Source organism: Mizuhopecten yessoensis, unplaced genomic scaffold (assembly GCF_002113885.1).
Source record: "Mizuhopecten yessoensis strain PY_sf001 unplaced genomic scaffold, ASM211388v2 scaffold2671, whole genome shotgun sequence".
Lineage (NCBI taxonomy): Eukaryota > Metazoa > Mollusca > Bivalvia > Pectinida > Pectinidae > Mizuhopecten > Mizuhopecten yessoensis.
Window position 1 is genome coordinate 551,293 of NW_018404662.1, and position 27,192 is coordinate 578,484.

At 32.7% G+C, this 27,192-nt stretch overlaps 1 protein-coding gene across 1 annotated transcript; it reads right to left on the bottom strand.

The window, feature by feature from the left end:
* Positions 1-964: 964 nt before the first annotated feature.
* Positions 965-22,621, bottom strand: LOC110446273 (methyltransferase-like protein 24). Its single transcript, XM_021491336.1, has 6 exons — positions 22,340-22,621; positions 19,195-19,340; positions 17,866-17,994; positions 11,737-11,811; positions 11,275-11,416; positions 965-4,280 (listed from the first exon to the last, which is right to left on the bottom strand). The coding sequence occupies exons 1-6, from the start codon at positions 22,538-22,540 to the stop codon at positions 3,978-3,980; spliced, it is 996 nt and encodes a 331-aa protein (XP_021347011.1). The 5' UTR covers positions 22,541-22,621; the 3' UTR covers positions 965-3,977.
* Between the last annotated feature and the right edge of the window lie 4,571 nt (positions 22,622-27,192).

Sequence of the window (27,192 nt, forward strand, 5' to 3'; positions counted from 1 at the left end):
TCAATTCACATATAACACTGAGACCTCGCCAAGTTTATACATACACAAACTGTAAATCTACTGTACAAGCACTGCTTATTTAATCACGTGAAAACCATGTTTTACTGTTTACAAATATATCTTTCAAAGTTTTATGGATTTGTCGAACCAGTAGCTAAACTTATTTTTTATCCTTAGATTTTCATTTTTTTTCTTCTCATTTCTACCATTCTCGATATCCAGGGGTTACGCTCAGAGCGAAAGTGAGCGTAACCCCTGGATATCGAAGATGCATTTCTACATGTTTAACTATCAGAATCGATCAGCGTTTTACACCCATTGTCTGTTTAACCCACTCTCCAGGTCTGTCTGTATAACTCCTCTATGTTTGAATAGGAGTTAATACAACCTAAACGAGATTTAAATGTTGGTAACAAAGTAAACGAGATCTCAATGGTCATCATTTATGCATGACATCCAATGATTTGCGCTTGCATTGTGATGCCATACATGGCAATTGTTCAAAACAATACTATTGAAAATTAACTAACTAGAGCTATATAAACAACTCGTCGGTAAACCGCAATATAACAAATGCTTCTCAAGTATTTTGAAGATTATTTTTTACTGCTCCCTGACTTTTATTTTTTTTTTATTTTTTTTTATTTCTGTTATTTTTTAACTGCGGCGCTAACCCTAATTATAAGTAATAAATCTATCGAAAATTTTAGTGTTTTTTGTACAAATATCAACAATCTATCGACCGATCCTATTAATTTGACATGGCCTGGGTGTCCCTGCGACCCTACGTTTGCTATGAAAGTTACCGCGATTAAAATCTAAAACATACCCTTAATACAGATTATCATTACGGCAACCTTATCTCTTTTCAGTGACATTTACGTTTTAGTAACTGTGTAAAAAATGAGAAGATACAGAAGTGCCCCTTAAGCTTTGTCTGAATAAAGGAATACATACGGAAGGATCAAATCAAATATCGTTTATTAACGTAATTCAGTAAGGTGAAAGCAAAACAATATCTGAAACAAAGAATACCCATCAGGTGAAGTACATCTACTTATAGTAATGAGTTAGAGTTAAACCGATAATAGAATACTGCACACTTCTGTATTATTTTTACATTCGTAAAAGGAATAACACATTTTTATTTTGGAATTAAAGGGAAGTCACTCGTATCTTATAACACCAGAATAAAAATATGTTTGATATATGGTATCATTATTACCGAATTCATTTCCTAGTTCAACATCAGAAAATGCGCTTTTATTTCAATAAAATATTTTGGTTTCCAATTAATTTGTATTGATATGTCTCGCACATTATGTACAAAGTTGTAAACATGTAATATTTAATAATCGACACTTATGTTAATATTGTTGACACATAAACATGATTTTATGTTTATCAGTGTAAAAGCACGCACTGACTAAATGCTATACATTACATTAACGAGGAGGGTTCGTATCAATATCAAAACTCAACCAATCAGTTATTGTTTAAGTGTTATATAGTATCACACAACAAATACATATAAATGGGGAAAAATCATGAAAGTATTTTTTCTATGCAGGTATGACTAATCATACACAATATAACGCGGTAAAATACAATACACTAAAACTATCCGTTTATAGATAACAAACTATTAAAAATGGCACGCAAAAGTTCTTTGTTACAACTTTTTTGGAGGATGTTTTAAGCAAGATAAACACCACTGGTCGCAAGCACACGTGATTAGATCGCATGTGGAAGAATGATTGGGTCTTCACTGTGTCTTTTCTTTTGTTGTTGTTTCCTGTCAGTGTTTCCTGTTCGTGTCGGCCTGTACAATGTAACTGCTATGATAGAAGCATAAAAGAATCAAACAAGCTTTTTTATGTATGACGATTAGGAAACTAGCTTCATTAAGTCAGACATATTAGGCATATCACACAGTCAAGGCACAAGGACCACCACAGCGACAAGACAAATGGCAAAATACACCGAAGCGTCAACACAATTAAAACGACACTGACAACACACAAGGACACAGCGTTAATTGACCATGTTGCAAATGACCCCTCGTCAACGCCCAAGGCCACATTTCGTTACATCACAATGGCCATTTACACAACAGAACATCACTATCGCTACAAGACAGCAACAATTACAAGAAACATTAAAACAAAAGGAATGACTAAGTTAATTATCTTAATTATCTATACCAAAACCTATAGGCAGAACTTGTTACACAGGTCTACGATAAAAGCAATACGATGAGATGCCAACAGTATAAGTATATGCTGTATCTGTGTAAACCCTATCACATGGCAAACCATATCAACATTTATGAACCCTATTGGTATACTATGAATATGAAAGGCTCGTATAATTTTTAACTATACAATATTTAACTTATATTATGTATGATGTCTCTTAAAATATGCAATATTTATTATATGTTATATAAAATATCTTAAAAAGCATATCTAAATTATGTTTTGAAGTGTAAATGTACTTTATAGATTTATAGAGGATATTTAATGGATTTTTGTTGAATGCTATGTTTATTTCACGGTTATGGCAGAAAAGCAATATTTGTTTTACAAGATTGCGAGGCACGTGTGAATATATCTCTGTTCTGCCAACGAAAACCATTAAATGGTCTATCTATTGCATTTCAGAATAACAATGACGACAATATTTTAGTGGCGTCATACTTGCCAAACTGACTGCGATTTTCAGCACAATAATACTGTTGTGTACTGTTATCTGGTAAAATTTGATACAGAAATGTTATTGATTGTTTAGTTAGATATGTACATCAGTGTATGTAATAAAGAGTTACACAAAACGTATTCTTCAGCAGCTTAAATTGTTACTGAATTGGAATCTTTCGCTTTAAATGCAATGATTATAAAGTTCCGTTCAGACTGATAAATACTTAAATATGAACTAATTGATGTGTATTGTGTTAAAAATATTGTCCAGGTACATGTTTTTTCGAGACCAGAATTGTCCTAATTGATGTGTACCGTGTAACATATTGTGCAGGTACATGTTTGTCGAGACCAGAATTGTCCTAATTGATGTGTATTGTGTTAAATGTTGCCCGGGTGCATGCTTGTCGAGTCCAGAATTGTCCTAATTGATGTGTATTGTGTTAAATGTTGCCCAGGTGCATGTTTGTCGAGACCAGAATTGTCCTAATTGATGTGTATTGTGTTACATGTTGTCCAGGTACATGTTTGTCGAGTCTAAAATTGTCCTAATTGATTTGTATTATGATAAATTTTGTCCCGTTAAATGTTTGCCTAGTCCAAAACTGTCCTCATAAATTTTGTTATGTTGAATTGTCCTGTTGTATGTAATTGCCCCTTTGTATATATAATGTGTCACATATAATCAATCTCGGGTGTTAAATGAAGTATGCTCTTAAATCTACGGGGTTGTATTTTAGATTATATTATATTTTGAATTATATTTTTTTTCTTTCTCTAATGCCAGCAATAGAGAAAAAGTCCTTTTTTTCATAGGAATTTCATGGCTTTGTAAAATTTCACGGGGTTTTAACCGATTTCTCCATGTATTTCAGTCACAGAAGTGTGTCATTAATTCCCAAGTCCCTGTGACGAAATGCGAAAATATAAAAGAGTCACTTCGATTAAGCCCCTGAGCAATATTTTTTTCAAACCAATCAGATAAACTGTTTTACAAAAGAAGTGTTTAAATGGCACCCACTGAACGCACTTATCACTTCAATTAGTAAAAATATACATTTATGCAATACAATGTCGATGATAATTTCGTCAACTGAATGATGATCCTTGGAGAATAATTCCGAATACTGGGAGTACTATTTATGTTTTGAACATCAACACATTGTATGTGCTTTCCTTTTTAAAGTCTTAGCGTAAAGAGTGACCGTCTAGCCACGATGAAACATAGGTCACTCTTATTTATGATAAGCAATGGTTAAAAAGCATATCTCCATTTTCTCACAATCGCCGTATAAACGTCACTTCGAAGCAACCAATGATGTCTTTTCCTGTAACACGAGACCTCCAAACATTCAGTAGGTTCCTTGTCGCCCAAGTCATTCGAAATCCCATTGCGTATATTTCTTTTATAAGAAATAATTTTGATATCCAAAAGCCTTCTGAATCCGCTTCTGGTATGTTGGAGAAGTGAAATTCCACCAGAAACTGTTTTATGCCGTTCAGAGATTTGGATGACAACATTTCCGGTATAACATGCCATTCCCAATCTTCTATGTCCATCTTGATGACATCTGGAAGGACCTGTATAAAACAAATGAACATTGAAGTCAAGAGAACCATGCTTCATAAAATGAAAGAAAACAAATAGTCAGAAACAGTATTATTATAAAGCGTTTCATTCAACTTCATACGTAGAAAAACATTAAAATTACAGTGCACAAGCTGTTAAACCACCGAACGACCAGCATACAAGGCATTGTAAAAGCAAGGTTCGACCACTGTAGAACCACCGTGCTACACAGTAACCCCAATGTAAAAACACTACACACTAAAGTATACCTACTAAACAACATTGTTTTAAAAGTTTTGTACTACCACTGTAAAATCACCATCGCCCCTTGAAAAAGACAAACATGATGAGAACGTTTTGAAACATATAGTGCCAAAATGTTTATAACGTTTCCTGTCGAAAAAAGGATATACAGAAATTAAATTAAACTGTAATAGAGGTGAGGTTTTCGAATTGGCCAATGAACATGTTACTTTTATTAATTAAATAATGGTTTTGTTGTTTGCGATAGCGTTACAAGTTTCAGGAGAGAAAAAAAAAAGGAACATCATCCCGACATCCCTATGATTTAAAATAATCTCCTTCACTGTTTCAAACAAATATGTCATACGAATTAAAATAGTCTGTTTGAAAATGAAATAGAATGCTATTATGTGTCTTAATCAATATTATATCACCTATGTTGAACATTCTGTAAAAGACAATCCCAAACGTTTTTGGGGATTTGTGAAAGGAGAGCGGAAGGAGGGGACTGTCCCGGACTCGGTTTCGGACTGTTCATCGTCGTCTTCCAATAATGTTGAAACAGCAGTTATGTTTAACTCCTTCTTCAAAAGTGTATTCTGTATGGACGACGATTGTGATCTTCCTCAAATATAAGCAAAAAATAAATTTGACTGCCCGCTAAGCACAATTGTTTTGAATTGAACTGATGTTCAGAAGGCACTTACACAAGTAGATGTAAAAAAAGCTTGTGGCTACGACAATATATCTGGCGTAGTTTTTAAAGGGTGTGCTGATGAGTTATGTGTACCACTGTGTAACATTTTCAACCGTTCATTGAACGATGGTATCTTTCCAAGTATTTTTAAAAGGGCTAATGTTATTCCCATTTTTAAATCTGGTAAATGTAATGAACTCTCTAATTACAGACAAGTATCTTTACTACCAATTATATCTAAAATTTTCGAAAAACTGGTTGACGTACATTTTTCCAATTTTATAAATCCGCTTATCTGCGATGAGCATTATTTTTTTTTTTAAATATTTTTTTAATTTTTCAAGATTTGCAGAATATGTACATTATACAGAACATCACATCAACACACATCCACACATTCACACATATCAACTATTGAAATTATCATCATCCTCATCCTCATCCTCATCATCAGATAGCGGATAATAATTTGTGAACCGCTTTGAGACGACCTACGAACTAGAACGAGAGAGAGAGATCGAGATCAGACTGCCAAATTTGAGAAGAAAATAAATAACTGCTGTGAGTATTTGTCAATATTTTGTTTTTTAAAGTACATTTGTTCCTGTATGTAACCATCAAAGAAAGATAGTAATAAGTTGGCTCAGCCTGCATCGTTCACATATCACAAATCTGACTTATACTGTACATGTATACCGGCATCAGCAGTCATTGCTACTTATTCTAATTGAATAGAGACCTGCTTGTAAACATAAATAGGAGGGTTGGAGTAAGCAAGAGAGTAACACCTACTAACTTAATATAAATAGTCATAAGACTCAGGGTTAGATGAGGTCAAGCTCTACTAATTTTAACCATTTTTCCCATTCAGAAGTAAATCTTCTAAGACAATGTTCTCCTTTACCACGAGCAATATATTTCTGAACCTTACAGTTATCGAATTGACTAAAGCAGTCACATTAAGTGACTTATGAAAACATCTGGTTTTGTATATATATTGTTTTATGAACAGAGTAATTTCATTATCAATTCTGGTATAAATTCCAGTTTGGTTGATAAAACCAAAGATCATTGATTCTTTATTTAGTGAGAAAGGAATAGTGAGAGCACTTAAAAGACTTTCAAAATTGCTCAGAATTTTTTGTACTTCCCTGCATTCCCATTAAACGTGGGTAATTGTCTCCCTTTCTATGAAACAAAAAACACAGTGTGGGTTATTTACAAGTCCAATTTTGTATAAATAAGAATTGGTTGTTAAAATATAATGATTAATTCTAAATTGCAAACATAGCAATTTTGTATTTTTTGTTACCCTGAAAGGAATAGCATATATTTTCCCCCAAGTTTCCTGATTATAGTCGAATATAGTCCCCCATTTTGTTTGAGCAGTTATTGATGCATTATTTCTGATAAGTATATTATAGAAGTCTTGAGAACCCTTTTTCTTCTTTAAAATTATTACAAGATGTAACGGTATAATTAGGTATATCACATTTTTATTTGGCAAATTAAGTTGTTTCAGATAATTCTTTATGCTTGTTATCAAGCCATGATATTCTGCATAATTAGTTATTGTACCATGTAGATCACAAAATTCCTTAAAAGACAAGAAAGAGTAGTCTGTGTTGTTTTTCAACAAATCATTAATTATCATAATCCCATTTTTAAACCACTTACGATAAAAAACAACTTAATTCCCAACAGAAATATTTTTGTTATACCTTAAGGGTGTCTTAAGTAGGGCAAAATTCTCATTTTTAAACAGCTCCTCTTTTGCTCTTAATTTATACCATGCCCTAAACACTTCTTTCCAAAACACATTTTTGCAATTTCCTTGAATTGTATTTTAAGTACTCGTTTCCTGAGTTAGCCAAGATATGAGGATTTACACAAGATTTTAAAATGCTTACCCATTTACCTTCTGATTTAAAAAACGTTCTTATCCAACTTATTTTCAGAGCTTCAATAAAAGACATTAAATTAACCATTTTTAGCCCACCTTATTGATAATTTTGAATTATTATGTCTCGTTTAATCTTATCAGTTTTGCTATTCCATAAAAAATTGAAAAGAACAGAATTGAGCTGTTTTATAAAAATTTCAGATGGATAAGGTAAGGAAATAAACAGATGATTCATCTGAGAAATTAATAAAGATTTAATGATATTAATTCTACCAATAGGTGTGAGCAACCTTCTACTCCAGCTCTTAATAAGAGCTTTAAGTTTAACTTTTTTTTTTATCAAAGTTCATTTTAGGTATTTTGTAAAGATCTACATGGAAATCTATCCCAAGAAGAGTAAATTTATTAACTCCCCATCTAAGATTCATATTTGGAAGGAGAACATCATTGCTGTATATTTTACTGCCTATCCAGACAACTTCAGTTTTACCTACATTTACTTTAAGACCAGATATTTTTGCATAAATATTTAGTTCATCAACCGCCCCTTTCAGTGGTTTTTTCAGAACCATCTAATACCAGAGAAGTGTCATCTGCATACTTAGAGTTTAAGATGGGACAGTTATTAACCTTTATACCAGTTATACTCTTATTGTTTCTAAGGCGGATTGCTAATACTTCTTCACATAGTATAAAAATATATGGAGCGATGGGATCTCCTTGACGACAACCACCATTTATTTTGAAAAATGCTGATAAATTACCCCCCTGGTTTATAGCAGAACTTGAATTACAGTGTAAAATTTTAACCCAATTCCTGATATCGTTTCCAAATCCAAAATATCTAAGTACTTCGTCTATGAATTTCCAAGTGACAGAAACGAAAGCCTTTTCAAAATCAACCATTAATAACATTCCAGGGATATCATTTTTCTCTGTATATTGCATAATGTCATAAACCAGGCGAGTATTTTCTCCTACATAACGTCCTGATATAAATCCTGTTTGATAAGAGTTTATAATTTTTTGTAAAACTAATTTGAATCTACTTGTTATTGATCCAGAAGCAATTTTGTGTATTAGACATCTGACCGTTTGAAAAAAACATAATTTAATGCCCTAACCACAAAATTACCTAACTGATTTCAAAAACATTTAAAAAAAATCCGATGTGAATCCATCTGAGCCTGGGCTCTTATTCTTTTCATATTCTTTAGTGCTTCAGATGCTTCTTTAAGTGTAATAATACCTTCCAAACTGACCGCTTCTTCAACATCTAATCTTGGAACATCAAAATCTTCTAAAAATTCATCCAGATCTATGTCATCGACTTCATTATCAATAGAATACAATTGTTCATAAGAAAATTTCACCTCATTTAATACATCTACTAGTTTAGTTAGAAATTCCCCATTCTCCCGTTGTAACTTTTGTCTATTTTCTAAATTAAAAAAATAATTGGTAGGTTTTTCACTCTCATCAATCCAAAAGGCTTTTGCACGTATTATACTCCCTTTTATCCTATGTACTCTAATCTTTTCCAATTCCTTTTTTCTCAAGTAACTTGTCTAAGTCTACATTATTCTCATTTTCCAGTTCCTGTAATTGATCTATTAAGGTCTTTTTCCTTGCACAACACTGCGATGAGCAACATAGTTTTATGCCAAAAAGGTCTACTGTTTCAAACCTTGCATGTTTCACTGATCAGATTTCCAAAGCCTTTGAAAAAAAAGTAGAATTACATGCTGTATATACTGATTTTTCAAAGGCATTTGACAAAGTAAACCACAGATTTTTATTTCATAAGTTAAAATTGTATGGTGTAGAAGGTAGCATTTTAGATTGGTTTACTACTTATTTGAAAGACAGATTCCAGCATGTTACAGTCAATGGGGCAACATCCGGTTGGTGTGATGTAACTTCCGGTGTGCCTCAAGGTTCGATACTTGGACCTAAACTTTTCCTTATTTTTATCAATGAACTGCCATCTATTGTGACTTTTTATAAAACTCTTATGTTTGCCGACGACAGCAAATTTTGTAAGTGTGTAAGGACGTTGTCTGAGTGTGAGCAGCTACAGAGCGATATAGATAAAGTGTATGATTGGTGCACTGTGTGGAAATTGAAAGTGAATGTGAAGAAGTGCTGCCATGTGATTTTTACAAACAAGAAGAAATGTATGAATTTTAATTACACTATGAACGGTGACAACCTGAAAAATGAATGGTGTGTGAAAGATCTTGTTGTTTGGCTGACCTCTTCAATGAGTTTTAGTACCCACAATAGACGTACTGTTTCCAAATCAATGCGAATGCTCGGTTTTATAAAACGTACATGTAAAAGTTTTGAACAAATACCTGTTTTAAGGTCTCTATATATAAGTCTTGTCAGGAGTCAGTTAGAATACTGTTGTCAGATCTGGTCTCCTTACCAAACATCTTCAATTCACCAGGTCGAAGTTGTCCAGTTTTTGAATTTTTTATGTTTTAAGGCACACGTTGACAACAATTCCATGTCTTACGCTGACACTTGTAGGCATTTTAATCTTCCTAGCCTCGAACATAGGCGGGCATTTATAGACTGTGTATTTCTTTACAAATGTGTTAATAGTGCTATTGATTGTCCATATTTAGTCAAGCAAATGTTTTGTTTGGTCCCTGGTCGTAATCTACGATCAATTCGTTTTAACTAGTTTTACTGCCAGAGAAGTAGAATAAACGTTAGAAAGTATAGTATTTTAAACAGGATTCAATGTAATTTTTACTATCTTGATTTTGCACCAGACTGTGATATGATTTGTTCCTCTCTCGCCGAGTTCAAAGTACGATTAAAAAATATTTGCTATCACTAATTCCTTTTGTTTTACATATGAGTATCTTTTAGTCTGTGTTACATGCATAACTGACTGTGATATTTTATACTTGTGTTGTAATGTTGTTATCCATTCTGTTAGTTGACCCTTGGGTCTGTTGAGTTGGAAATAAATAAATAAATAAGCTAGTAAATAACTGTTCGAAAACTAGTCAAAATTTAAAATTATATAATAAGCTGAGAATAATACATTTCAAAAACTGCACAACAAAGTGCATTGTATGATCAATTGCCAAACAAAACTGGTTTTTCTTTTAAACGTACAAAATGTTCAAATTTATAAAAACAATAGTGGCAAAAGTCAACACTGATTTTAAACATCGTTTAGACTAAATTGCTCGAATTTCAAAAAGCCTATACTTATTATATATTGTATTGGGAAGAAGTTATAAAAGGCAGCTAACCATTTAGTTTAATTTATACGAGTCACGTTAATTGATGGTAAATTAGTGATTATTAATTAATAATAATTTATTAAAAATGTTTCAATCTTTAAACAGATTGATTATAGAGACCATAACATTTCGGGTTCAATAATTCTGAAGCCTTATCTAAACCAGTAATGCACACATTTCTTCAGCAAATCAATTATACATATAACTGGACCCCAGCTAATTAAATCTTTCCCAAAAGACCCCTTGTGAACCGCTGTTTGCTCTAGGTACATCAAATGTTTCAGTACCAATATTGAATAAATCTTGGGGATTTCAATAAATGTATATCAAGTTACACGTAGTATTTCAAAGACGTGTTTATTTTTAATTGTTTGGACCTCCGAACGTGAAAAAAATTACAGTTTGGTGTTTTGTAATGCCAATACAACAAAATTGAACTCTGAACTGATTGATGTTATATTTAAAATTATGTAGCATATTTAAAGGTTTTTAATGATTGATTGTTTAAAACATTTTGATATATTGACTATAACTAATCGAACAAAGTATAAAGTAACCTTTTAACTAAAATGTCACTTATATTGCATACATTGTAATAAAAATTAAAACATTTCTGAAGCAGAGGGTAAAATAAATTAAACCTTAATACCTAAACCAGCACTTGTATTATACATTTATTGTATTATATGACATCGTACGTTACAAACATATTGGTTCTTACAGAACCCCAATACTGACAAATTTTATACAGGTTACCTTAACACTTCCAGAGGTTTGACGTTTCTGTTGAAGGTCCTTATTTATGATCAGTAGTGATACATAATATAGAGTTTAGAACAGACGGTGTTAATATCTATTTTCTCAAGTAAGCTATTCGCCACGAACTCATTATTTACCTTCTGGTGGTGAAGTCTTTGTCTCAGTCCCTGGAATGTCAACATTGTCCAATTGGCGTCCGGTGTTGTCCCATTAAAATTCGACAGTCCAATGTTGTGAAAAAACACTTTGGAGCTCCGTCGATAGCTGGGTGTGTTCATGCTTCAAAACAGAAATCAATAACTCTAACCATATTTTAAATATTCACTAGAAATACTCAGTAAGAAATCACCTTTAAAAAAACAAAAGCTATTGTTGGATATGTAAACGTCAGGCCTCAAACATCCAGTCACATACACATGCAAAACCGAAGTTGCAGAATTACCGAACAATTTTAAAAAGAAAAAAAGGTTGTAAAGTGAGGCAACGGGCTTGTTGTAGCTATATTTGGGATGCTTGACTATATCCGATATTTTATCATTTAGATTATAAAGTAAAAAAAAATAAAGATAAATGGAAAAAAAAGTTGAGCTAATCTCTACCTCGGGTCGAACGAATGAACCGTGCATCCCCACTCTTCAGAGATTTGATCGTCAAAACTGAAGTCGAAATCAATTCTGAAAAGATACAAGTGAGATGACCTTTGTTATTGTTCAGATATTTGGGGCTGATATTTTACGACACAGAGAAAATATATGGCATATGCGTGTTTCAGACATTTAAATCACATTTATTGATATATTAACAATAATACAGATAACTATGGTTGTAATATAACACTGTTTCCAGGGTGTTTTTTTTTATCGCATATGGAATAGCGAAGCGACCTCCTGTGTCCTTTACATCAGATAAATCAGGCTTGTGACGAATGAGTTGTGAGATAGATACAGTCTTGCGGAAATGTACAGTCAATTACCTTGCCTTTGTTCATGTATAGTATTAACGTATTGATGTTAATTCTATTTGTTTGTTTATCATCAGTGTCTAGTGTAAGCATATGTGTAGTGTATGTGATGTATATGTGTCTACCTGATAGAAATGTAAGTGAATGTGTATGTATTGTACCCGAGATCTGCAGTTTAACTACCCATTTTTTAAATGCATTTCATTTTTTATTTAACTTATTTTTTCAACTGAAATCTACTCAACTTCTGAGAGAACCAATAATAGTAGATATTTTTTATGGTAATGTCAAATAACATTAAAATAGCATCTGCAAACTGTAGAGGCTTAGGGCAGAAGGAGAAAAGAAAAGATATATTTAATTATTTAAAAAAGTACTATAAAGATTATATGTCTTCAAGACACACATTTTACAAAAGAACAGGAAAGGGAAATAGCTATTTTAGCTCTCACAGAAACAATTCAAGGGGAGTTTGCATATTTTTTAATAATAATTTTGAATTTGAGATTCACAGTAAATGGAAAGACACAGAAGGAAATGTAATAGCCCTTGATATAAGCATTGAAAAAGATAGATTTTCATTAATTAATTTATATGGTCCCAATAAAGATGATCCAGATTTTTATGAAAAAAAATATATAAGCAGATTATTAATTTTAGCAATCCTTGTTGCATAATTTGTGGTGACTTCAACTTGGTTTTAGATCAGGAAAAAGACACAAACAATTATGTAAATATAAACAACCCAAATGCCCGTACAAGACTTCTTAAACTGATTGAGGAAATAAATTTAATTGACCCATTTAGAATTTTTTATCCTACTTATAAAAGATATAAATGGCCGAAGAAAAACTATATAAAACAAGCTAGCTTGGACTTCTTCCTCACCTCAGAAAATATTTTAAACTATATTGAGAAGGTTAATATTTTTGTTGGTTACAGATCAGACCATTCTATAATATCACTAGAAATTAAATTAAATAACTTTGTAAAAAAAAAAGAACGGGACAAAAGGGAAAAAGTACTAATATCTGATCTAGGAAAATTAGAAGAAAATAATACATTGGCTACTAATTTAGATGAATACGAACAGAAAACAAACGAGCTAGAGAATATTAGAAAAATAAAAATGAAAGGGCATATGATAAGATCAAAAGTAACTTGGCTGGAAGAAGGGGAAAAACCATCAAAATATTTTTGCAACTTAGAAACACACAATTATGTTAATAAAACTATTGTTAAAGTTGAAAAAGAAAATGGGGAAATCATAACTAGTCAAGATGAAATTCTTAGGGAAATACAAAACTTCTACAAACAATTATATGCTGACCATGCGGATAATATTGAAGATGTTGATTTAGACAGCCTTTTAGATGGTTTAGAATATGTAAAATTAACAGACAATCAACGTGTAAATTTTGAAGACGAATTATCAGAAACAGAATTACTATTTGCATTAAAAAATATGAAAAACTGTAAATCCCCCGGTTCTGATGGTTTTACTACTGGTTTTTTTTTTTTTTTTGGAATAATTTTAAATATTTTATTATCAGAGCATTGGATTTTGGTTATAATAAGGGGGGGTTATCCATTACCCAAAGACAGGGTATTATCACCTCTATTCCAAAAGGAGATAAAGTTAGACATTTTATTAAAAATTGGAGGCCTATTACTTTATTAAATGTTATATATAAACTTGCTTCAGCTTGTATAGCCAACAGACTAAAAACGGTTCTTAATTTTATTATTTCAGACACACAAACAGGTTTTTCAAGTGGAAGATATATTGGGGAAAACACCAGACTTATTTACGACATTATGAATTTTACTGAAATAAACAACATACCAGGACTTTTAATATTTATAGATTTCGAAAAAGCCTTTGATTCAGTTTCATGGAATTTTTTATACAAAGTAGTTGATTTTTTTAATTTTGGTGAAAGCATTAGAGAATGGATAAAAACATTATACAAAAATACCTACTCTGCAATAAGCCAAAATTGTATACTGTCAATCTTTTTTGATATACAAAGGGGTTGTCGCCAAGAGGATCCTGTCTCCCCATATCTATTTTTACTTGTAGTTGAAATATTGGCTATTCTTATAAAAAAACAATAAAAATATCAAGGGCATTACAATCCAACAGAAAGATCATAAGCTCTCACAGTTTGTAGATGATACCTCAATAATTGAAGATGGATCTAGAAACTCATTCAACGAAGCACTGAATGTTTTAGATTGCTTTGGTAAAATATCGGGACTAAAAGTAAATAATGATAAAACCAAGTTGATTTGAATTGGCAGCAAGAAATTCAGTGCAGACGTTTACCATCATAGATGGAAACTAAAATGGGGAGAAACAAAATTTAATATGCTAGGGGTTTATTTTTCAGTTAATCTAGATGAGGTTGTAATTTGAATTATACCACAGTTAATAAAAGTATAAACCAGTGGTCACGCAGAATTTTAACACCTCTTGGTCGGATAGTTGTATTAAAATCAATCATTATACCAAAATTTAATCATCTATTCATATCTGTTCCTACACCCGACAATAATTTTATTCAACAGTTGAACACTACTTTTTTCAATTTTATTTGGCAATCACCAGTCGACAAAATTAAGAGAGACACTATAGTCAAAAGCTATGAAAATGGAGGTCTGAAAATGATTAATATCAGGAGTTTTATAAAGAGCCTTAAGTCTTCATGTATAAGAAGATTACTTAAGAATAATGATAAATTTGGACAAATATTTTTGAAGCAGAACATTTTCCCACCATCAACATATCAGATTTTGATAAAAAAAAAATAAGACCAAAATTGATCAAAGTATATGCCAATCAATTAAGCAAAGATATAGACAATTTAACTTTAATTTAACTGCTGAAAACATTGTTGAAAGACCATTTATACCACACCATATCAATGTAATTAAGAAAAGCAATAAAGGTTGTAAGACATGTATGTTACCCTGAATAATAAAAAGAAATGTGCGAATACAGCTGAAATAAAATGGAAATCAAAAGAAAGTTTTAGAAACATAGACTGGAAACGACGATTGTATAGCATTCCTTTTAAAAGTACAACGGTACAACACTAAAGTGGTTCCAGTATTGGTTACAAAATCGCATTCTCCCACTAAATAATTACTTGAAAACTATTGGTGTTTTGAATAATAACCTTTGTAATATGTGTAACACAGAAACTGAAACTATAGAACATATTTTCTGGGAATGTCCTCATTCTTTCAGACTTTGGCAAGATTTGAAAAACAAAATATACCACAACTTAGATAAATTAATCGATTTTAGATTAGAAACAGTATTGTTTGTAGAGACAGAAAATGTTGCCTTACCAATTAACTTTATTATCCTTTATGCAAAATATTATATATACACTGTATCAATAAAAAAAAACCAGACTCAGGTTAGATGGTTTGATTGAGTTTCTAGCATTCCGATATAACATCGAAAAAAATTCAGCCTCAAAACATTTACGCAACAAAACATTTTATCAAATATGGTTTGAATGGAAAGATATTTTTTAACAGATTGAAAAAACAAGTTAACACAATCTATACATCTTTGTATCTTTGTTTATATAATTAATACTCTTTCTCTTGAAATGAATATTTAAATTTTATCTTGATTTTGTGGTGAAATACTGTAATACTGTAATCTGATAAAAAAAATAAAACTGTATATATCCGGTATGTTATGGTGTGAGTGGATGTATGTGCTGTTTTTTGTTTGTTTTGTTTTATAATTACCTTTTTAGCGGTCATAAAAACCTGTATGAAACCGGTTTTAAAATTGATGTCAGTATATGTCCATATACTTCATTTTATAATCAAATTCATACACATGTGTATATATATATATATGTACATCTGACACTGTTTGCACAGTGTATTTATTATTGTTTCTTAACTGCTTGAAATTATGCGTGCATAATGATGCATCTGATTCAATGTTTGTAAGTCTGTCTCAATGTATACATGTATGTATGTACTGTCTGTCTGTGTGTCTGTCTGTGTGTCTGTCTGTCTGTCTGTCTCATGTACATATGTATGTGTGTATGAGTATATATGTGGATGTATTTGTATGAGTATTATGTTTTTTTGTGTATACTAGACATGCTATATGTTTATCCTTGTTTGTAATATTATGTTGTATATGGAATTTGTTAGGGTGTGAAAGAAGTATGTTTTGTGTTCTTGTCCTGTACTCTATTTGCAAATATTTTATTTTCCCATTGCCCTTCCTATTTATTTATTTATTGTTTGACTTATGGATATTGAATGAGAACCCTCCTGCGTGAGGACACCATATTGTTCAGGGGCTGACTCCAAGGCTCCCCAACCCTGGCATCCCCTATCAAAATATTTATATATGTATATATATATATCTGCTTCGAAGCAGTATATGTATATACATATTTATGAAAAAAATGGTTAAGGGAATAAAATATTTGTAAAAAAAACACCTAAGCCAAACTTGAATGTGATTATATGCTGTTCTTTTATCAATCAGCATGAGGGTAGTAATGTAGCAATGTTTGATTTATATTTCAGAACAATATGAGTGTTAGTAAAGGTATTGGGTACTTATCTAAACCAAATAATGTTGTTTATCACATAACTGACCCTTGTTACTATGACATACGGCCATGTCATAAATATGGTATTACACACGTGTAATAAAACCTACAGGTGCTGTGATTGGTCAAAACCGTGAAAACATATACCTACGCCACTATAGGTACTGCTTTTATTCGTTTTACCACATGATACATTTACTGTTATTTAAAATGGATTTAAAATGTTTATTTTATCATTATTATTGTCATTACATTTAAAACTTTTCATTATTTTTAAAAATCAATCTGGCACGACTTTGTATAACGCAGAACAACAATACTTTGATCAGAGTACTTTGGTTTTGACCTATTTATAGTCAGCTGATAATACATAATCATATCTGAATATTTATTTTCTTCAAATAACGAATGTTATGTGATAAATAGAATCTTACATTCGTGTCCATGTCATATTATTTATTAACCTCGTTCAATACATTGATATGACATGGACACTCATGTAAGATCCTCTATTTATTATTCAATGTGAGTGTAATTATGTGGTATTATTGTATCAGTATTTATCAGTTCAAGAGGGTTTAAAATATATTGATAGTTATAATCAAATTAAACGCGGTTTAAACGGATGACGTCTGATTGCTGTTAGAATTTGTGTTGAGTCGTGTTAATAAATTGTTTTCAAACAGTTGAGGAATGAAGGACATAAAATGGTATACTTGCTGAGTGGTGCAGTTTATCATAAATATATTGAAAATGTATTTAAAAAAAATTGACTTCGATTGCTTCAGGTCTAAAGGAGCACATGAACTGTTTATCTCCAGTGCTATACAATTATTCATGATGTTAAGGTATTATATTTTATAGATGATATAGACCTGTCAGGGCTCATTAATTTCTCGTTGATCAACACTTCTATAGCGAAGGTCGCTGCCTCTACAATGAACACCTCTTTAAAAGCTAGATAATTTATGTTGAGATAGCTTTGTCAAGAAATACGTAATAAAAATAAACACTAGATTTATTAAAATTTTGTTATGATCTTATAGCTTGAAGATTTAACGCTCAGTAATTTAAAATGCATGCCGTAATTAAATCTGAACATCATTGTTACTGCGGGAATCTGATGGTAATCCGACCCCCGAAAAAGAGCACATATGAACACTAACCCAAATGAATACACCAGACAATTATTTTTTTGTACAAGGTTCTTCTCCAAACAAACATCCCATCCGCCGTCATTGACCTTCCCAAAGCGCTTCAGGTGACCACAGATAGTCTGGATGTTGTTGAAATACCTTTAATAAATATAAAAGAAGTAAACTCACTCTTCATTGAAACAACCACGTTGAGTAGGTACAAATATATTATTCCTCTGCGGTTAGCTACCAGTTTAACAAATGTAATTATCGTAAGTATAAGCAATGTATTTTATTTTATTTTTATGTTTATTTGAAAAACATTGTTTGCCTTTTAGGATAGTTTATCCTCCCAACAGTTATGGTCTTATGAAGACTTTTTACACAAATGATGGATCCATTCAAGGCCCATATAAGAGCATCCTCTCACTGAAATATTGACGTCCATGTGATGTTCCACCCTGTCAAATTATTTATTATCAAATTATCGTAAGTATAAGCAATTTATTTTATTTTATTTTTATGTTTATTTGAAAAACATTGTTTGCCTTTTAGGATAATTTATCCTCCCAACAGTTATGGTCTTATGAAGACTTTTTACACAAATGATGGATCCATTCAAGGCCCATATAAGAGCATCCTTTCACTGAAATATTGGCGTCCATGTGATGTTCCACCCTGTCAAATTATTCTAACAGTGGGCTAACTAGCGGTGCCGAGGTTTGGTTAACAGTACAGAAAGAAAAAGTATGTAAGAAGGGAAACAGATGTCCCAAATAAAATGTTATCTCTTCTGTTTCCCCAAGAAGAGTTCATAGAAGACCTCCCCAACCCCAACCCCTAACCCAACGAGTCTGCAGTGTACTCTATATAAGTCACCTCTAACGATCATGTAGCTGAAAACAGCAGGTCACATTCTTTTAAAATGTCCTGAAACTTTTAGAGTTCAATCAGGTTGATTTTTGCTCCTCTTTCCAGTTTACTGTTAACAAAATGATCTTATTCGTTAAAGTGTCAAATCTAATTTGTTCTATTCAAATAAACACTAAAACAAATTATGAACCAATTAAGCTGCTATAATGGACTGTTTTTCAGCTTAATTAATAGACTACTTAATGAACCATGATTCATGTCCTCTCTTAGTAACGACATTATCCCACCTTTTCATTATATAATTTTCCTTTACACTTGGACCTGGCAACCTTTCAAATTCAAGTGGAGACAGTACAGGGTGTAAATGATATAACGTGAAATATAAGCGGTCTCAATAATACCAATAGTCAACGTCAAACTATTTTTCTCAATTGGATGTATACGTATAACAAATCTGGTAGTAAATGTGACATTTATGACGTTTACCATGCGTAGGTACGTTCTATTTGAGGAACAGGTAACGAACAAAGGTGTGTATGGCTTGGTAGCTGATGTTCCATTGTCAAGTTTTCCTGCTGTATAGAGTCTGCTGGTGGATTTCTACATATCCTCTTTAGTGTGAAGTCCCATTTCTGAGAGAGATAAAAACAACAAATAAGTAAAGGGGGTGCAGAAAAATCACGTTCACACTTGCTTTGCTTTGTATGTGAAGAAATAAAACATACGGTTTATAAACTGCAATAATGATATCGTGTTATTTAGATTAAAAACTCATAAATTAATAGTACGTGTGAAGGGCATGTATATGACCTATTAGCATATATATATGCATATGTGAGTCTACTTGTTGTTAGCATAATAATCTGATTTAACTTTTAAAATACAGCGAATCATTCAAAATCAGGGTAACTATACACTTCATTTGTATAAACCCATATTCCATAGACCTGGTATGTTATGAGACGTTCAACTTCATACACAAACTTAAAGAATTAAAGGTACGCGAGAAATATAAAAGAGGTATTGTCAGCAATTCCCGTTTGGTGAATCATTCATTCGTGACCGAGCTAGCAGGGGCGACGAAGAATTGTTTGGAGCTATATGTACGGGTTTTTCTAAAGCTCACCAAAATTCTTTAATCTTTAAAATACTGCGAGCGTATAACATGACCTAACACGCCATACGGCTTATGAACGGTTATTCGTCAAAACGTAAGCATACATATATATTTATTTATTTCAATTCAACAGACCATAGGGTCCAACAAAAGAATTGATAAACACATGTATTTATGTTTATATAATACAGTTACAGCATCAGATATCATAAGATATCAGCAATAAACACAATTAAAACTGTTGTTTCTTAAAATTTGACAGAGTGCCTAATTATAAGTGTCCATGATGAGGTTAAATATCTGTCAACTTGGCAAAGTCTGAAACTTCCGTAACAGACTTTAAAAAGCTCGCTATCATCAGCAAACATTAACGTGTAAGAATATTTTAAACAGATAGCAGATCGTTGATAAAAAGTAAAAATAGTTTTAGACCAAAAATTGAACCCTGTGGAACCCAGAAAGTTACATAGCACCAACTGGAAGTTGCACCGTTTATCAAAATGCAGTGTTGCCTTTTTCATAGGTAGGTATAGAACCAGTTTTTAAAATTATCTTGAATCCCATATGCTTTTATTTTATGTAAAAGTAATGTATGACTAACCTGGTCAAATGTCTTCGAAAAAATTGTATATATGGCATGAAATTCAAATTCCTTTGAAAGAAAATCAGTAAAACAGGCTAGATTTGTGACGGTTGATGTTTTTGACATAAAATCATGCTGTTGACCATTCTGTTAATTTCTGGGAAAATGCCACATCTGAGAGAATGATTAAAAAGATAACAAATTGGAAAGCACAGATCATATGAACAGATTTTAAAAATGGTGCCTGATATATTATTGTTACCACATAATAATAATAAAGGCTTTATTTATTCTTGATAACATATTGAGCATGAAGCTCATCTTGCACATGGTCAAGATACAATATATGGTAAAAATGTACAATAATTACAGCTTTAAGAATGATACATGTATAAAATAGAGGATAAGGGAGGAAATCATAAATCATTTCAAGTAAATTTGCTTTGCAGATCTCTAAAATTCTAAAAATGAAGTACAATTTGTAATGTGACTTGGTAAAAGATTCCATGTAAGGGGTCCCTGATATCTAAAAGATTTTCTAAAAATGTCTGTATTATGACATGGCAAGTAAAACACATTGGTAGATGATAATCTTGTAGTTCTACCCTGAACATCAGACATATACGTAAAATCATTCAAATTTTGTGGAGCTAAATTGTTAAGTATCTTGTAAATAAAAACTACTTGATTGTATAACATTATTTTGTGAAAAGGCAACCAATTTAGTTTTTTGAACATATCACAGGAAGGTGTGGGAAAATCAAATTTTAAAATAATTCTGGCTGCTCTCTTTTGCAGGCGTTCTAATTTTACAATAGTATTTTTTGAACTGTTACCCCAAACAGTTGAGCAATAATTCAGATGTGGGTTAATAAAGCAGTTAAAAAAGGTCATACAAGATGACTGACTCAAGAAGGGTCTCAACTTTTTCATCTGAAAAATTTGACATGATATCTTTTTACAGACATTTGTAAAATGAATGTTCCAAGAGAGATAATCATCTATGGACACTCCCAAAAGTTTTTCACATTTTACATTTTCAATGTTTATATTGTTCGATCAAGTTTAATAAAAGTGCTTTATGGTCATCGGTACATTTGATCGTAACATCACACAATTGATCGGTAATACTAGTGTTGGACTGGACATCTGGCAGCTTATTACTACCATTTTTGTTGAACGAAATAATTAAAATGTTCGCTACATCCACAGGATTTGACGAGGACGTAACAGAGTCAGATATAGTCATGGGTATGGTTTCTTCTTGAAAAATGGGAAACGCGTTCACTATTTATAAAAATATTTTAAAGGGAATTCCTCCGAGGCTTTAGGTTGGTCCTCAGCTATGTGGATATTTTTTTGATGATTATTCCAATGACCAACTTTTGCAATTTATACAGATGACAAAACTCTTTTAGTGCCAATCATTGCTACCAGCCATATCGATTTGTCCCCAAAACAGCATTTCAAATTCAAAATCAATAAATTCTTTGGTAAAACATGAGCAATGGAACAAATCACATGTTGTCTTTAAAAAAGTACAACGATAATTAGTCCGAGTGTTCTAGAAGGATAACCGTCTTCTCCTTTATCAACGTCAGGTGTCATTTAACTTTAGGCTCATAGGTAATATAACATTCTCAAACTGAGAAAAAAAGAATTGACAACAAAACAACTGAACACTGTATAAAATGACGTAAAATATCGGATTTCAACCAACTGCCGAAATTGTTCGACAAATAATAGCTAAATGGTGAAGTTAGTTTATAATTATATTGCAATGAGCGTTGCAAAGAACGGGAAAAACGGCTGACCAAAGGAAGAGTGGACACGCGATAATAGGACTAAAACAACACCAGACATCTATAGAGTAGACATACATATAAGTGCATGCACAAACATATGTTTACTACACACGTGTCAAACCTTACCGGTCGGGAGAAGATCCGTTTAGGAACAATTAACGGAGCTCCAATCACAGGTGCGGGAGTTAACGGTGCTGGTATTTCAGTATTTAGCATCCATGCGGATGTTAACACCACAAACATTCCCACAAAGAAGACGATTAAAGCATGTTTGATAGTTATCATACAGCATCTCCGCTGGAACTTTCTGACACCCCTATAAAACATGAAGAGCGATCTTTAGATAGACTAACCACGACAACACACTGTCTGGTCCTCACTGAGTGGTAGGCGTTCGTCACATGTCGTTTCAATTATATCTTCCGAATGTCATTGGCTCCCTATAGTCATACACAACCATCCGGTATTGCTAATATAATGCTAACATACACTTATCGGTGAAAACGCCGGTAAAGACGATATCGATCATCTCTTTGTGACATGGATGAACATACACGCAAAGATTTTAATTTGCATATCAATGGTTCACTTTTTTTCAGGCAGACAAACAAAAATACAGTATGAAGTTACATCAATCAAAAATCTGTATCCGGCCACCGGTTAGTAGATTTGGTTAGTGTACTATAACGGAATAACCTAGAGACAAACTTGAAAAAGGGCGAGTATTTTTGACACCTTCTATTGCGGTTTAAAAGTGATGTATTTGTTCATAAAAGATCGGATTTAAAGAAACAAATTTTTATTTATTTATACGGTTCTTACTTTTTGTCAGTTGATAATATAACAAAGTACAAGCATAAATTAAAGGTGAAAAAGAATGACAGAAGAACACGTGACTTAAATGTAACCAAGAGAGATCGAAATAGAAAAAAACGAGGGCATGATTACATGTATTTCAAAGTATTTTTTAATATTGGCAGTTAATTACTTGTGATTTTAATGGTGTTTGAATGCAAAGAAGTCTCTTTACAAAATTGAAATGTTGATTTTATCGCCCTCAGATTAAATTTGAATGTTCATGTTTTCTTTTCAAATGTGCCCAGATTGTTGATTCGGATGGGATCGACGTGATATATCGGAGAATGAAATCGCTTGTCGTTTAGCCGTCTTGGGGTGTTCTGCGTAAAACACTGTTATTGCAACCTATAACTTCGGAACAAATTATTTTCTACCCTTAATGTTTTGCAATGATTTCGACCGACCAATTATTGGGAGGCCAGAGCTGGAACATTGTCCTGAAATAAGCAGCACAATATTATTTATGTTCTGATAGGTTTCTGATAGATAACAAGGAACCACAACTACCAAAGGTATCAAAGCATGTGGAGGCAGAGTAAGTGATAACTAAACATGATGAGGTCTTTAAAACCCTTAGCTGTAGCAGATTGAAGGTAAGTTACTCAAGCTAATTTTAGGTATGTGCTGACGAAAGATCAAACAAATGCATTTACTTGAGTACTTAAAAGATATTAGATTCCATGTGGAACAGAAAAGAGCGACTTTACGCGAAAAATCAACATGGGACATTCTGACAGGTAAGGAAAGTAAATAGTTGACAACAATTTGTTGATGTTATAATTGATTTATAGTGTAAATCCAGTGGATGTGTTGGGATTTTAATTAAGAATTGTCAATATTTAGTTATTCGTGCACGTGAAAACATAAAACATGTATACAATGATATTTATGAAGAATGGCTTCACCTGTATTTATAACTTCGAGAACAGTTGTTGTGCTTGTCATTATATAGACATAAGTATCTTAATATTGCTGTCTTTCTTGAAAAACACAGTTTGCTTTCAAATATATATCTTGTTGTACTAGGTGGCATAAGAGGCATAGGACTTGATGTGAATAGCATGTGTTCGAATACGGATAGCTTTCATACGTTTAGGTCTAGCCTAGCGATATTGAAAGTGGCAAGGTGAATGTCATGTTTTTCTCATCAATCTGTCATTTGATCTGTCGTCGTTTTGCCTTCTACGTCCAGTGTCTCCTGACCTATAAGTCCCTTGGATTGTATTGTGAGTAGCGGTTTCCAATATTATTTGCAGCATCTATACATCAACGTTTCCACTAGTTATGTCACTTAATTAACAATAAAGTACATAACAATTTTTAGTCAATTGACCCAGGATAAACAACACAACTGCCAATATAACAACGAATAAATTAGTGTGGTCTAAATTTGGCAAAACGAAAGGGGCACTGGCCTCCCTAGTAACCCAATTTGTCAAAGGTTATTTTAAGCTACCTGTTCCCAAAATATCATACTGTAGCTCTTTAACGATAAAGCGGAAACTTTGAAATTGAATGCGCTATAGCCACTGTTATTTGTTTGTATTCATCACATATATCCCTCAAGGTACATATAAGTTTGGGTTGATTTTAACTTTTATTTGTCCGGTAAATCACCGAAATGTAATAGCGTTATATTTTATACCGTTTTTGTTTTTAAACAACTCTACACATTACACGAAACAGCACCCACAACACATGATGTATCCCATACACCATATGCTACATTTCTCTTTCAATGTTACCATCATTTTAGCTGGTATTTACCTAGTACTCATCTTATAACCATTTTTCTGACAGCTGGAACTTTGGGTGCTGACTGTAAAGTACGATTCCTCAGAAACAACTTGCTGATGTTAAAGCCCTCTATTGTTGACGGATAGTACTGTCTACCCGGATGGTGAAAGAGAAATACCGTGTCTCCGTGCTTTTCTGGACAACTAAGCTTCTATACATAGCTTCAATAGCATTCTTGCACGTGTAACTGTTCTTTTCTGATGCTATGAGCATTCATGATGCCGGCAACAGTATCATATGCAAAAGAGACTTTTTGCTTTGTAAGTTAAGTGTTACAAAAAAATATTATGTAAACAAACGACTTTTTATATAGAGAATACCACTGTGCACACGTTAAACAACATCATATTAACAATATTGGTTATTGTTTACTAATTCACAAATATTCTTGATACACGTGTTAAATTTATCAAGAGTTCAAAATGTACGAACACGATAGCCCTGGAATTAAATCACTTTAAAAGGCTCCTTAATTTGTTAAACATGGACAAAGGAAAGGGAGCTAGCTCGTACAAGCTTATAATTATTTGACATAAATTATCGTATACCATATTAAAGGCATGCAGTGTCCATGTGGTTAACGAAACGGAAAAAACACAGGGGTGTTCATTTTTAACCTTTTGATTTGATTGTTTCTCCCTTACCACTGTAATCTGTATATTAATGTGTCGATTCCCATGCATATCAATCGGAAGGCAAACTGATATAAAACATTAATTGATTTGATATTAAAGTCGCTCCAAAAAGAGCTTGCATGAGTAAGCTCCCTTGGTCCACGTTAACCCATGAAATTAAAAAGCATAAGCTATTAGTTTATGAATGGATTCAATCTTTTCAAAATTTATTTTGTTTTTCAATAGGCTGAATATTTACACTCAGAACACTTTTATTGATTATGTTTCCCAATCCTTTTGACAATATCGCATGATCTAATTTTGTTTAACACACAATAACTAGAACGGAAGAGAATGGGCTTGCTGACAGTATAGTACATTGACATTTTGACTATCCCTGTCCCAATGCAGCCTAAACACTAGGTAATGACACAGAGGTTTGGAGTAGATATGCTGTAACTTATCTTTCATTTCGTTTTAGATGTAACTGTAGCGCAATGTTAGTTCGATTCCTGGGCCAGTATTCATAAAACCGTTCTCATACTCAAGCATGGGTTTTGTGCTCAAACCAACTGTCTTGTAACTCACTTAAATCATGTCAAACGATCAAAAAGTGAAATGTAAACATTGAAAAAGTTTTTCCAAATCATTGGCAATTTAAAGTTTATTATTAATGTATAACTGGAACAAGAAATTAGGCTTGAGCACAAAATCCATGCTTGAGCAGGAGAACGGTTTCCTGAATACGGGCCCTGGTCTGACCACGCTGAATATTTACACTCAGAACACTTTTATTGATTATGTTTGGTTTAACTATTATCTGTCTAGTCTACAAAAGTCCCGCAAGGTACTTTTTTTCAGAAAATAAATATCAAAGCTATATTAGTGCCGAAATCATCACCTTCCTATACATAGTTACAGTTTTTGGCAAAGGTATACATGTGGATCCTTAACTGAATTGCATGAAGAAAATCGTCTTGTGGCTTTTCTAAATAAGTGTGCGTTTTAGCGTATTTTGTCTTCAAACTAGTTTGTATCGTTAAAGTCGATCAATAAAGTTAAATTTGAGTCAAATAGATGGGAATATCATGTACTATATTGACATTTTGCCGCTGTCAAAGAAATAATTGCGTGAGATTCCAGGATATATACAACTAAGCAACTAGAGAACAAGCAAGACATTTCATTGGTTAAGAAAGACTTTGTTACTGGGTATGTTGACCACAATACACAATAAACCGTCAACAACTTCGTGACGTCATTTACAAATCAACGAAGGCGAAAAAAGGCCCACAGAAAGGGAGGGTTTTCGTCCTAGTTAAGTGAAAAAAGGCCCACAGAAAGGGAGGGTTTCCGTCCTAGTTAAGTGAAAAAAGGCCCACAGAAAGGGAGCGTTTCCGTCTTAGTTAAGTGAAAAAATGCCCACAGAAAGGGAGCGTTTCCGTCCTAGTTAAGTGAAAAAAGGCCCATAGAAAGGGAGCGTTTCCGTCCTAGTTAAGTGAAAAAAGGCCCACAGAAAGGGAGCGTTTCCATCATGGTCAAGTGAAAAAAGGCCCACAGAAGGGGAGCGTTTCCGTCCTAGTTAAGTGAAAAAAGGCCAAGAGAAAAGGAGCGTTTCCGTCCTAGTTAAGTGAAAAAAGGCCCACAGAAAGGGAGCGTTTCCGTCCTAGTTAAGTGAAAAAAGGCCCACAGAAAGGGAGCGTTTCCGTC